This window comes from Eptatretus burgeri, chromosome 1 (assembly GCF_056783735.1).
Source record: "Eptatretus burgeri isolate ZD-2024b chromosome 1, Ebu_testis_v1, whole genome shotgun sequence".
NCBI lineage: Eukaryota > Metazoa > Chordata > Myxini > Myxiniformes > Myxinidae > Eptatretus > Eptatretus burgeri.
The window spans coordinates 129,342,583-129,357,582 of record NC_140961.1 but is presented as its reverse complement, the minus strand read 5'-3'; the positions used below and the strand labels follow the sequence as shown (position 1 = coordinate 129,357,582).

Here is a 15,000-nt window from a genome sequence, read left to right as displayed (position 1 = left end):
CACCACCAACAACACAACAGTGCCAGCATCATTTCATCTTCCTCTCGCTTCCTGCCACTGACGCCATCGCTCACGAGCGTGTCAGCGCGTGCGTGGGTGGAGGCCACACAGAGTGCACTTCCTCTGGCTGTTTGGTGGGCGGAGCTCACGCAGAACCATGTTGCTCAACTTCCTGTTGGAGGGGCGGTGCTTTGGAAGCAGGCGGAGTTCGGGGAGGAGCCGCACAGCAGCCCTCGACCAATCGGTGTGCAGCGGGGAGGGCGGGGGGCGAGAATATTTGAGCGTAGACGGCTGGTCTGAGAAAGGAGGAGAAGATTTTTAGAGAAGAGATCTCACCACAGTCCTCGTCGTCTTCAGCCCTGGTCCTTGTCCGCCTCCTCCTCCTCCGAATGATCGCGAGCTTGGACGATCACCTCGACGCACCTCAACTGGGTCAGCCTGCACTGGTCCGTCCTTCGGTGACCGGAGCTCTGGGAAGGAGTGGACGCCAGCCGCGCGCTCGCGACCGGGTCGCCAGCTACCCGATTTTCAGTCTGACTGTCCTCCGGGCTGGAGGTCCAATTAAAGACTATTTGGTCCAATTCTTTGGGGGTGTGCGTGTGCGTGTGTGCGTGCGCGTGTGCGTGTGCGTGTGCGTGTGCGTGTGCGTGTGCGTGTGCGTGTGTGTGTGCGTGTGTGTGCGTGTGTGTGCGTGTGTGTGCGTGTGTGTGCGTGTGTGTGTGTGTGCGTGTGTCCGTCTGGTAAGTAGCAAAACTGTTAAGTGCTTGTGCTGTATATATTTGCATTGCCTTGCTTTAGTCAGTTTAGTTTTGCTCTTACGTGCCTCCTTTATTCCCCACCTATTGTATAAATAAACCCCCATTTGTTAAATGTTTTCAGCTCGTTCGTGTCAATCTTTCATTGACTTAGCATGTCGCGTGCCGGAGAATAAGCAGGCCACTGCCGTGGCCGTTGTAACGGGACAATCGGGACAGACGGTTCTCGGCGATTAAACCGCTCGGAATCGCACACAGAACGAGCACGTGAAGCAGCTCGTTTTGGAACGAGTTCCGTCGAGGGTTAATTTCCCCGGTACTTGGACCACGTGGGTATTTAGGTAAATTCAAATTGGCAATCGACCCGACCCCACGTGGTCTATCCATTGGCGAAATTTGGTCCGATCGAGGATCCGTATTCTCCGGAGAAGTAGGATCTGAATTCCGGGCAATCGGTCGGGCCGACCTGCGGCTCCGTCCAGCGGTCGTGCATGCAGCCGACGTCCCGCCCCGCAACAATATATTCGTCAAGATACTTCCACTTTTTTGCACTCATTGCGAATGATTTAGTTTGAAATGGGTGCAGCAAATGTGTGTAAAATTTTTTTTTAATATTTTATTTAAATAGATGTTAAATTTTAAAATTAATTTTAATTCAGAAAATGATTGGCCGAGTAGCGAATAGAAAACGAAAATTAAAGGCGACACTTGATTTTTTTTTATGTTCATCACGATATTATGCAAACACTTAAGAGAATTCCAAAAATAATGAGAAATTCCTATTTTTTCTCCAGGCTCATGCCCCCTCTGGAAATTACTCATGCCCCCCCCCCCAGGTTATGAGCCAATGGTCTACACCAATACCGTGCCGAAGGTGAGCACCGAGCCAGTATATGCGCACCTCATTTCTCGGTGTTTCATACCTGATCTCAATGAAGGACTAGCAGGAATTATTATGCGTGTGGCATGGCCTCGTTATGATGCTAAACACCCCAATCCAATTTAATCCTTTAACGCAATGGTTCTCAACCTGGAGGCCGCGACCCCCAGGGAGTCGCAAGATTGTTTTCGGGGGTCACGGAAAGGTTGTCAAAAGAAATAAACAAACAAATATATAATAAAGAAATTCATAAATATATTTTGAAAATGATTTTTCACTTAAATCTCCCATACCAATATTATAATGTAATCATTATGAAACAGATTTGAGCAGCAAGTGAAGTGTGTGTGTGCGTGTGCGTGTGCGTGTGCGTGTGCGTGTGCGTGTGCGTGTGCGTGTGTGCGTGCGTGCGTGCGTGCGCGTGCGTGCGTGCGTGCGTGCGTGCGTGCGTGTGTGCGCGCGCGCAGCACAGTGCCGGGTGCTGAAAGTCAATGTTAGCACGAGCTAACGACTGCAAGGTGGCTGAATATGGATCAGTGGCTTGTCAAAAAACGTCTGCCAGCTCAAGATGCGGACCAAGACGACACATGTGAAGGTGGGCCAACTGTTCCAAGTTCAACTGAAAAACGTAAGGCGCCGGCGGCAGATTTGGCCTCCAACAAGCGTCGGGAATATCAGACTGACTTTCTGCAGTACGGATTCACATGCCTCGCCAAAAAAAGTGGAATATCCACAGTGTGTTCTGTGTTCAGAAGTGCTTGCTCACGAAAGCTTGAAACCAGTGAAATTGAAGAGACATTTTCAATCCAAACACCCATCCTACATTGACAAACCATGAGATTTTTTTCATCGTAAGGAGGGAGAACTACAGAGCCAAAAGACTGTACGTGAGCACTCCACAATCCCTGTCAAAGCCCTGTTGGCTTCATATGAAGTGGAATACCTGGTTGCTCAATCCAAAAAGCCCCATACTATTGCAGAGAGCCTGATCCGCCCAGCAGCAATTGCAATGACCAGAGCTATGCATGGTGAAAAAATAGCTAGCACACTTGAGACTATTCCACTGTCTGATGACACAATGGCGAGGCGCATTGGTGAAATGGCCAACGACATTAAAGAGCAGCTCATTGACCGAGTGAAGAAAAGTGGAAGATTTTCCGTCCAAATTGACGAAACAACGGATGTTTCCAGTGATGCACAGTTCCTTGTTTTGCAAGATACAGCTACGGGGGGAAAATGTAAGAGGATATGTTGTTTTGCTCGACACTTGAAGGAACTTGCACTGGTCGTGACATTCTTAACAAACTGGACAGTAAAATGCACGAGGAGGGGCTAAGTTGGGAAAATTGCATCTCTGTGTGTACAGATGGAGCTGGCGCCATGCAGGGGACAAGAAGGGGACTGAAAGCTAAAGTTTTGGAAGTGGCGCCGCATATCAATTTCACTCATTGCATTATTCACAGAGAGGCCCTCGCCAGCAAGAACCTCGAGCCACAACTCCGCAATGTTCTCCAAACAGCAATGAAAGTGGTGAACTTCATCAAATCCCGTCCGGTGAATACCAGACTGTTTGCCACACTCTGCCAGGAAATGGGATCGGAACACGAATCTCTACCATTTCACACAGAGGTCAGATGGCTATCACAGGGGAAAGTTTTAACCAGACTGTTTGAACTGCGTGAGGAGGTTCGCATTTTCCTCTCGGATTGCGGCTCCCCCCTCGCTGACCACCTGACCGACCCCACATGGGTTACTGGCCTTGCATATCTGGCAGGCATATTTGATAAACTGAAGTCTAAACTTGTCTCTCTAAGGCCCAAACACCAATGTCCTCACGCTTTCTGACAAGGTTACAGTGTTTACTAAGAAGCTTGAGCGGTGGGCAGCGCGAGTCGAAGAAGGCAGTGTGGAAATGTTCCCTGAGCTCGAGGACTTCATGGACAAATTTAACATAAGCATCCAAACAATAAAAGGACTTATTGCTACTCACCTCAGAAGCCTGCTTGGCCACTTCAATAGGTACTTCCCAAAAGACGACACGCCAGAGAGAAACGACTGGATACGCCAGCCTTTCATCACCTCATCTGCCCGACACCTGTCATTGGAGCTTGAGGATACGCTCTTGGACCTCTCCTCTGACCGCACATTAAAGAACGCTTTTGCCGCATCCACACTGGAGGAATTCTGGCTGTCAGTGGCCGCAGAATACCCAGGACTATCAAAGGCAGCAATTGATATACTTATTCCATTTGGATCTACATACCTTTGTGAGAAGACCTTTTCGTCACTGACATTTATCAAGAACAAATACAGATCACGGCTCATTAGAGTTGAGGATGATCTTCATGTTGCAGTCTCCAGCATGAAACCAAGAATACAACTGCTTTGTTCAAAGAAACAGGCCCAGCCATCCCACTGAAATGAGTAAGTGAATACTATCTGACAATACAAGCCTGTGCCTTTACTGTTATTTTGCATTTTAAAAGATGCAACTGTTAAAAAAGAATTATTGTATGTTATTGTGTTCAATTATTGTGAGTCAGTATTTTCTGAATTATTGTGTTCAATTATTGTGAGTCAGTATTATCTGAATTATTGTGTTCAATTATTTTGAATCAGTATTATATTAATTATTGTGTTCAATTATCGTGAGTCAGTATTATCTGAATTATTGTGTTCAATCTAAAAAAGACCCGTATCTTGCCAAAAGGTGACCACGTGTGACTTCTTTAAGGTCACACTGAGGTGAACAGAGCTGCTATCCACCAGGAGCGTCTCCTTGAGGAATATCTGCCAACGAGAGATTCCGATGAGAATCGTTCTACAGAGTAACCATGAAAAATATGCGTTTGCCTCATAACGTCACCAAATGACGTCATAATGTCTCAAGCTTGACATATCTAGAAAGCACTCAGAGGTGTTCAATTTGAGCTACTACACGATATGGTTCCTAAAACTTGAAAATTTGACCTTGGGGTCAAATATGTTTGACCTCAGGCGCTAACCATGAAGGTCAAGGCCAATCGCCACCAAAAATTAATCAGCTGAGCGCCAGACCATGAACTATATTCCCATGAAGTTTGAAGACGATCCGATCAAAATTACTCAAAAAATAAGGGTTTCGTCGACTCCCCTGATTTGCGACAAGCTGACCTTGACCTTCAAAATTTTGTGCACTGAAAGGGACCTCTATAGGCCTCTGATATTTGAAGTTACAAAATTTTCCAATGATAACTGTGCTCTGCAGAATTTTTTATACGTGATTACAGACTGACAAACAAACAAACAAACAAGAAAAAAAAACAAAAAAAAAAAAAACACAAGCTGACTAACATATCTTGCAAAAACTTCGTTTTGGCAAGATAAATATGCGTTTGCCTCATAACGTCACCAAATGATGTCATAATGTCTCAAGCTTGACATATCTAGAAAGCACTCATCGAAGTGTTCAATTTGAGGTACTACACGATATGGTTCCTAAAACTTGAAAATTTGACCTTGCGGTCAAATATGTTTGACCTTAGATGCTAACCATGAAGGTCAAGGCCAATCGCCACCAAAGATTAATCAGCTGAGCGCCAGACCATGAACTATATTCCCATGAAGTTTGAAGACGATCCGATCAAAATTACTCAAAAAATAAGGGTTTCTTCGACTCCCCTGATTTGCGACAAAGTGACCTTGACCTTTGACCTTGACCTTCAAAATTTTATGCGTTGAAAGGGACCTCTATAGGCCTCTGATATGCGAAGTTACAAAAATTTCCAATGATAACTGTGCTCTGCAGAATTTTTTATACGCAATTACAGACAAAAAAAAAAAAAAACATACAAGCTGACTAACATATCTTGCAAAAACTTCGTTTTGGCAAGATAAAAATGAAACTGAAAACCCATTGAGAATCGTTGTTATAAAGGGGAAAATGCAAAATGAGATGAATGATATAATAGGCTACAAGCCTACAACAGGCATAACTGTTATAAGAACTGTGAAAGAACTGTGAATGAACTGAGAATAATAAGCCTGTAGGGACACTGAATGGTATTTGCACTGTGCTTAAAGCTGTTTTGCAGGCCCAGCTATATGAGAATGAATGATAATAGCCCATTGCCATCAGCTTGTAAAGGAGTCCTGTTATCTCCTTAACAATGAGTTATGCTGTCAGATCTTGAATAAAATTTAAAACTGTACTTCAAGCCAAATTGATTTAGTTTTTGTTTTGCTGTTTTGTTTTTTGTATATTTTTGGTAAGTAATGCAAGGTTTGTGTACGTCTGGTAGCTGTCATGTGTGATAATAACCACTGTCTGCAGCAGAGGGTCGTTCAATCTTCCAGTCTGTGTCCCGTGCATAAATAGGCGACATACCGCTCTTTGCAATTACAGAAGCCTTTTTTATGAATGTGGCTGGCTGTTTTTACTGTGTTATACATCAGAGTGTAAATAATTAATTTGTGATGCCAGTTTAGTTTCGGTCCGTTTAGTTTTAACAGCTGGCAGTACTGAGGCGTTGACCAATGTGCTCCAGGCACTGTGGATTTTTTATGCGCTCTGTGACGTCACTGCAGTGTGTTTTAAGTGTGAGTCGGGAGGGGGTCGCGAACCCCAACTTAAATTTTTTGGGGGGTCGCGGCTCCAAAAGGTTGAGAACCACTGCGTTAACGGACTTGCACAATTGTAATCGTGATCATCTCAGGGACAAAGTGGTTTATATAAGGACACCGGGAGTCTGACACGGTGAAAATGGTGTAAATGAAGGACATGAAGGTGTAAAGGAAGGTGAAAATGAAGGACACCAGGAGGGAGGGGTGGGGGAATACAAGGAGAAGCAATCAATCATGAACAGATAATCATCCATTAACCCTTAATGATATGTGCCTACAAATCAAATTTTGAAACAGGAACCTTCATTATTTAATCAAAAGGCCTCCTTATATTAATAACACAAGCCTGGTGTTGCCTTCATGGTGGCAGTGGTTGGTTGAAGATCTTAGGGTCTTGAGTTTGAGCCCCTTTTACGTTGAATTAACACCAGGTGGAGTTGACTGCCTTTCATTTTCCCGAGGTTGGCAAAATGAGTGCAAGCATGCTGGTATACTGCGGCGGAGAGATGACCCGTCCAGGATTGTGTCCAATAGCCAAAGAGACTGCTTAGGCAGCAGCAACACTCTGCACAGAGTATGGCCCCAATGGATGGATGTATGGGGTTGAATGAGGCTATCATTCTTCCGAGGTCAGAAAAATGAGTTCCAGTGTACTGGCAATTTAGAGTACTGCATCAGCGGTACAGCCACACTCCCAGAAAATGGTGCAACCAGCAGCCGCAGGCTGCACACAATAGCGAGCAGAGAGACACAGAGACGGACACAGAGACGGACACAGAGACGGACACAGAGACGGACACAGAGACGGACACACAGAAACAGAAATACCCCAACTGTGCCCGGCAGGACACAGCTTGAACCCCTGGTGGAGACACCAGCAGGCAAAGGAACAATTTGTACTGCAGCCTGATCCTGGCATGAAGAGAGAGAGAGAGTGCGGTGGAGACCAATGAAGTTCCCGGGCATCTGTTGCACACCCCTCCCACACTCCTGTGACTTACACTCGCCTTGATGACACACTTAGCCCATCCCCTCTCGGCCACTTTTGGCCCAAGGCCCAGTTTTACAGTGGCGGCACTCCTCCAAGACATTCTCCCACCCAAACTCATACTTGAACACACGTGCCACTCTTATTACACTTTAAAAGTTCATACATCTGTGTCAGCACACACAGCCTGTGCAGTTTGCATACGGGCCGTTTAACCTCTGCCACACATATCTGTACCACAGGCACGAGTGAGGACACAGACAACTCGTTTGCGGAGTCCACCCCGCACTGCATGCACACAGTCAAACACGAGTACACACACCTCCCTGGGAAGTGTCCCTGTCCAGGCCCATTAACTCGACCTCCTGCTCCCCGTTCACATACTTTCCGCATGTCCAAGTACGTTTGCTGCTATGGCAATGGGCAGCTCCACCCTGTGATCATGCCTCTCCGCTGGATCCTCCAGCATAGATCTCTACACCTGCAACCTGTACTTGTTGTACACCGCTCCTTCCCAATTCCATATCCAGGCGATGCATGACGTCATTGCCGGGTGCCAAAGGAAGGGAGTACTCAGTTTTTACTCTGTTTCCTTTCCTTTCTTTCTTGTGTGGCCAGGCAATATCTCTGCCATCCTTTAAACTAGGAAGCTGAAATTTGGGGACAAAAGTGAAGATGTGCTTTGGCAAAATAGTATTTTATATGTTTTGATTAACCAATTAATTGATTAATTAATCATTGATTTATTAATTAGTTATTTATTTTCCTTCTCATCTGAGAAATATCTCGGGCACCTTTTGAGCTCAGAAGCTGATATTTGGACACAACTTCTTCTTGCGTATGGCAGCTTGGCTGCTGGGTAGCTATCATTTCTCGAAGCGCAGCTGTGCTGCTGATGCTGTGCCCCTCTACGAGTACATCCGTACTCATTTTGCCGACCTTGGAAGGATAACAGGCTGTCGACCCCAGCTGCTGTTAATTCAGCAGCCAACGGGGCTTGAACTCAGGACCCAAGGATCCCAAGACAGCCACCACCAGGCTTTGGACACAACTGTGAACAAGCGATTTGGCTATAAAGGGTATTTTTCATTTATTGATTTTTCAATTAATCAATTGATTAATTAGCCATTCTTTGATGAATTGCTGAATTTTCAAAAAGTTAACGATTCCGTTGAAACAGTGGTGGTTTTGGTATGATATCAGCCAATTGACAAATAAATTAATTATTTTATGATTTTTATATATTTTAATTATGCAATTCATCAATCAATTATTGTACACCGCTCCCTCCAAAATCCGGCTCCATGTCCCGCACTGCTGCTGTGCAGGTCGCCAAATGCGCCCGGCAATGTTGCAAGCTGGGGGATATGTTATTTATGTATTTCTTTGACATAGAGGTGGTGTACTTTAAACGTACCACTCCTTGTTTAATTTAATTTTGCTCCCCATCAAACCTCTCTGGCCACCTTTTCCATTTTTATCTTCATTTGTCTGCATTTTAACTTTCTCTACTTCTGTGCTACCATTACCCCTACTTGTCCCCTCTTTAGTCATTCCCCTGGTAGTCCCACCTGCTGCCCTGAGACCATGACCTGAATCTCCCCCTATTACCCCGGCAGGCCAACCACAATCTTCTACCGCATTCTCCACATGTCCACCAATGATGATGCCAACCTGTTGTGCCTCACCTCCAATTTAGCTGCCATCTCCACACGATTAGCCTCAATTTTTTTGTTTCAGCTCCACTTGGCCCACCTTCATGTCCTGCCTCAGCTCTGCCCCCATTCTGTCATGCTTATCCTCAAGCTTGTCCACCAGCGTATCACCATTTGCCCTCATTTCTATTATCCTTCTAAGGGATGTGGGGAGGAATGAGGGGTAGTGGAGAACACATGGGGTGGACAAGGTGGATACAAAAGCACTGTCTTGGAAAGGAAAAACTGGAAGTTTGGAATAATATCAGTTGTTGCTCAGATAATTTGGATTGGACAGTGTCCAAAATCAATTCCATCGTGTCATACATAATCCATTTATTGGGACCATACTCTATGCAGAGCGTTGGCGCTGCCCAAGCAGTCTCCTTGGGTGTTGGGCACAATCCTGGACGGGTCTCCACTCCGACACAGGTCATACATAATCGTGTTACGAATCTGGCAGCCAGGAGCACTCAACATTCAGGTCCTCAGAAAACAGTTATATCGGTAAGTGAGTGTTTCTCGGTAGGGTCCCGTCCTATGCTTAATGCGTAATTAATTGTACGTGCGCTGTGAATTATTGTATAGTTAGGATTTTTACATCACCAACAGAAACGACAACAACAACCCTCTACTCACGGCATTGTCCGAGTTCTTCGTGCACTCGCCAGCATGTGTGCGTGGGCGGGATTCCATGCCCCATCTGGCTTGGCCCAAATATGGGCACGGAGCACCTCGTTCTGGCGTCGCGCCAAATAAGGGTATGCGTCATTTTCCGCCCAATGCGCGACGTGCGGACCAAAGCCGGGGTGGTCCTTCTCAAGAAGGCGGAGCCGCGACACGCCATACACCCAATGGGAGCAGGCGAAGGGGGAGCGGACCCGCCCCGAGAAAGCGATGGAATTCATTGAAGATTGCATCCCGTCTGCTCGAGCGCGCTTCTGTCTGGGTCTGCGACTGACTGCAACGCGCGTATCCGAGGCGTCTCGTCTGGCGCATTACAAGCGGTCGACCATCTCATCACGGGGGGGGGGGGGGGGATCACCTCGTCTCGCCTCCTCTGGGTTTGGCTGGCCTGGTCCGTCATTTGGCGACTGGTGCTCCGGGAAGGTACGGTCGTCCAGCCGCGTGAACGTGGCCAGGTAACCAGCACGTTCTCTTCCCTCAGCTTGTCTTCCCTCCGAGCTGAAGGGGCAATAAAGACCTCGAGGTCCATCTCTTTCTGGGTATTTGTGTGTGTGTCCGTGGGCCCTGTCTCCAAGTAGAATTGTTTAAGGAATTGCTTGTACATTTGATACCTTTCTTTATTCGTGATAACTCTGCTTGCTCTGTGTTCCCCTCCCTGATTATTGTTATAAATAAATATCCCTTTTGTTGAATGTAACAGCTCGTTCTTTGTAATTTTTGCCATTGGTTTGCCACGGTGCGTATTGGGGATTAGGAAGGCCGTTGTTGCCGTAATTGTTCATTTGGACCGACAGGCTTCGGGTAACCATCCGCTCAGGTTACACATGGTTCGAGCACGGTAACGGCTCGTCCCGCTCGAGGCCTGCCGAGGGTGTGAATACCCCGGTGGCTTTGCCGCATGGGTACTTAGGTATATTGAAGTTTGGCAATTAACCCTTCCCCTCGCGGTCAAATTATTGGGGATTCATAGTCATGTAAGGGGCCCGTGCCTTTCGGACTTATCCGAGGGTCATGACCTAAATTCCGGTGTGTTCGGTGGAGCCGACTCTACTGCTTCCCCGAGCGGTCGTGGTCGCTACCGAAACCCGCCCCACAACAATAGGACCCAAAAATTGTACAAGGAATCAGCTTTTAAGACGAAGCTATTTTAAGTTGTCCTGCAGCTCAAAGCAGACACAACTGAGCAACATAGTGAGGTTTATCTCTGAAACAGTCTCACGAATAAATAAAAATCGCCCTTTCTCATCTGAAAAAAAAAAGACTGCACACAAATGTACACTTTTCATATCCTGATATACACAATTACTCAGACAGTGTTGAAAATGTTTACAATAGAAATGCTAAATCATCAACAACACAGATAATAACGTTACATTTACTCAAGCATTACGATACAATTTGGCATCTGGGTTGCAAAACTGACAAATCTTAACATAATGGAGCTCATGAGTCTTCAGATTTGATCACTTGGCTATTGACATCACAAAAACCTCAGTGTTGTCCAGCAAGGCCAAATATGGTTATAGTATGTCCCCAAAATAATTTTCAAGTGTACAGAAGTCCCAGAAGAAAATGATCATTGTGTGGAAATATCACCAATATGAATTGCCCATCCAAGGTGGGTCACGATGGGCACACCCACCCTGAAGGTGTGCCAGAATGCAGGAGTGCCAACGCGAGTGAACACAACGAAGCAAATTTTTCAAAGAATAAATTTGTTTCAAGTTGTATCACAGAAAGATGTACCTGATAGTGAGCAATTCGCTGAGATTCGAAGTTGAGTTGAGCATTACAGACTTTACATTGCGTATCTGTATACATATCTCCTTCTGGGGTTGCTGCAACCTTTTTCTCAATGGGCTTTGTTTCTTCTTCTTCTTCTGTGATGCTGAAAGATGAAATACCATATTTTTAATACATTCAATTGTGGAGGAAAAACAAAACCATCAGCACTGTTTTTACACAGCCAAAACTTTTGAATTATGCATCATGGTTAAAAAACAAGCTCGAATGAGCGAAGATCCTCGTCCTCTTAATGATGACGTCATAAAAACGAATATTCCATCATTGTGATGTATCAGATTTGCGATAAATTATCTGTGCTAAAGCCCGGCTTGATTCCCGCAAACAAAATTCAAACAGCTTGCCTTGTTTCGGAGATAATGGTATAGGCGATTTCCATTAGCGGCGATATTATGATGTCAAAAATTTTTCTCGGAAGAATTTCCAAAATCAGAGATGGTTACTGCCTGCGCGTGGGCTTTCTGTATATACATGGCAAGTTTCACGAAGATCCAATGAAAACTCTGGGTTGTGAAACAAAAAATGTCAAAAAGTAGGAATGATGTCATAAAAATTGATATGACGTCATAGTGATGCATCATATGTGCGGTAATTCATCTCTGCTAATGCCCTGTTTGATTCCCGCAAACAGAATTCAAAAAGCTTGCCTACTTTCGGAGATAATTTTTTCGGCGATTTCCATTGGCGGAGATATTTTGACGTCACAACTTTTTTTCTCAGAAGAATTTTCAAAATCGGAGATCGTTACTATCTGCGCAGGGTATTTTTACATTTTACGTCAAGTTTCAGGAAGTTTTGATGAAAACTGTAGGCTGTGAAACAAAAAAACCCACAAGAACAACAACGTGAGTGAGACTTAGAGATCCTCCACGAGGATCTAAAAATTCATAGTAATAAAATTAGTATAAACAAGTCTGAAGACTACGATGGTTCACGAGCGGTATTTGACGATGTAGATCGTTTCAGAAATCAAGGATGAGACAATGTGATAATGTTTGACCAAGTTATAAAAATGATCAATATGATGTGGTACGAGTGACAGGTTATTAGCTGCAAAATGTCGAAAACCTGGTTTCGTTCAAAAACTTTCAAAATTTGACCTTTGCATAACCTTTAACGGTCACAAAGCAATATTGTGGATATTAAAATAAGGAAACAGGATACGTGCTATAGCTTATTGGAGTTAGTTCCTCAAAGAAGGTCGAAAACCCGGTTCGATTCCCACAACTTTTAAAATTTGACCTTTGTAGCCTTTAAAGGTCAAAGGTCAAGGATTATGACCTTTGGTGTAAAACTTCCTCTGGAAAATTCCAGGAACAATATAGCGTCATATCGGCTATATGGCATTTCGCACTCCTCGGATTATCCAGACTTTGATGAAATCAGCGTAAAAACAAGCTTGAAGGGGGAGCCATGGGCAAGGTGTTCGAGATAGAGCAAAATGGTTTCAAGTCTTTAGGTGGGGAATAACCTCAAGATTATGCATAAAAAATATTGTCATACTTGCTCTCAGTTTGGGCGGTCGTATGATTTTTATGTCAAAATTCGCAATTTTCTAAGTTTGTGACCTTGACACGAAAATGAAAAATTGAGCTCCGTGGGGCTATGCAGGTGCCATTGGGCTAACCAAATATCGAAACCCCTGCCAGATTCGACAAACCCCTTCGGAGAAGATGGATTTATATGTCAAAATTCGCAATTTTCTAAGTTCGTGACCTTCTGACCTTGAACTTGGGACGAAAATGAAAAAAGAATCGAGCTCCGTGGGGCTATGCAAATGCCATTGGGCTAACCAAATACCGAAACCCCTGCCAGATTCGACAAACCCCCTCGGAGAAGATGGATTTTTATGTCAAAATTCGCAATTTTCTAAGTTTGTGACCTTGTGACCTTGACCTTGGGACGAAAATGAAAAAATTGAGCTCCGTGGGGCTCTGGAGGTGCCATTGGGCTAACCAAATACCGAAACCCCTGTCAGATTCGACAAACCCCCTCGGAGAAGATGCAAAATGAAATCGGCTACCCCCTAAAAACAAGTTTTTTGGGTGTGGCTCCGCCCATAATGGGCGCACCACGCCCATTCTCAGGAAAAGACAACTAGATCATGATATAAACCTCCCACCAAAATTTTATCAGGATAGGGTCAAAACCCATGGAGCTATACTCGGGACAGACAGACAGACAGACAGACAGACAGACAGACAGACAGACAGACACAGACAGACAGACAGACACACACACCAATAACGAATATAGTGGTCACCTATTTTTTCGTAAACCAATACAGAAGTGACAAAAAATATTTGCACCCTTGAACGTTTTTCAAAGAACTCACAATTTTCTTGAAAAATAAGTTGAAATTGACGAAAGTATTTTGTCTCCACGATTCATCATTTCACTGTTGATATTACAGAACCTTTGTTTTTGATTCAGAACTTAATATATCCTTTTAAATCAGGAAATAAAATGAAATGGCATTGATAAAAATTATTTACACCCTCGACTGAATATTTCGTATCACAACCTTTGGACAAAATAACTACAGTCAAGCACTTCCTACAGCCATGAATAAGCTTCCTACACCTCTCTACTGGCAGCTTGGCCCACTCTTCTTGTGCAAACTACTCCAGTTCTCCAATATTTGAAGGGTGCCTTCTCCAAACTGCTGTTTTCAGATATCCACACAGGTGTTCAATGGGATTTATATCTTGACTCATTGTTGCCCACTTCAGAACAGGTCAGTGTTTTGTCTTGAACCATTCCTGGGTGCTTTCTGAAGTGTGTTTGGGGTCATTGTCCTGCTTCAAGACCCATGACCTTCAATGGAGACTCAGCTTTCTGACACTGGGTTGAACATTTTGCTGAAAATGCCTTGGTAATCTCCCGATTTCATGATGCCGTGCACACATTCAAGACACCCAGTGCCAGAGGCAACACATCCATCCATAAGGACCATACTCTGTGCAGAGCGTTGGTGCTGCCTAAGCAGTCTCCTTGGCTATTGGGCACAATCCTGGACAGATCACCACTCTGACACAGTATACCAACAAGCTGGCACTCATTTTGCCGACCTCAGAAGGATGACAGGCAGTGTCAACCCCACCTGGTATTAATTCAACAGCCGAGGGGGATTTCAACTCAGTTTCCTCGGATCCCAAGCCCACCACCCTAACCATTAAGCAGAAGCAGCACAGCAACCCCAAAACATCACTGAACCTCTTCCATGTTCGACTGCAGGGAAGGTGTTCTCTTCTTTGAAGGTTCCCTTTTGTTTTCTGGAAACAGAGATGAGGTGCTTTACCAAAAAGTTCTAATTCAGTCTCAACTGTCCACAAGATATTCTCCCAGAAGGATTTTGGCTTGTTCAGGTGTGTTTTGGCAAACTCCAGTCGGGCTTTCTTATGTGTGTGTCTCTCTGTGTCTCTATGTGTGTCTATGTGTGTCTATGTGTGTCTATGTGTGTCTATGTGTGTCTATGTGTGTGTCTATGTGTGTGTCTATGTGTGTGTCTGTGTGTATCTCTGTGTGTGTGTGTGTCTGTGTGTACCTGTGTGTCTCTGTGTGTCTCTGTGTGTCTCTGTGTGTCTCTGT

The 15,000-nt window shown here is 44.8% G+C and overlaps 1 protein-coding gene across 3 annotated transcripts in view; it reads right to left on the bottom strand.

The window, feature by feature from the left end:
- ZMAT4 (zinc finger matrin-type 4) overlaps positions 1-15,000 on the bottom strand; it is a 182,766-nt gene that overhangs the window by 151,719 nt on the left and 16,047 nt on the right. For all 3 annotated transcript variants that reach the window (XM_085897833.1, XM_085897850.1, XM_085897841.1), the window contains exon 2: positions 11,353-11,494. In XM_085897833.1, the coding sequence (XP_085753959.1) occupies positions 11,353-11,494 (142 nt within the window). The remainder of the gene's footprint in view (positions 1-11,352; positions 11,495-15,000) is intronic.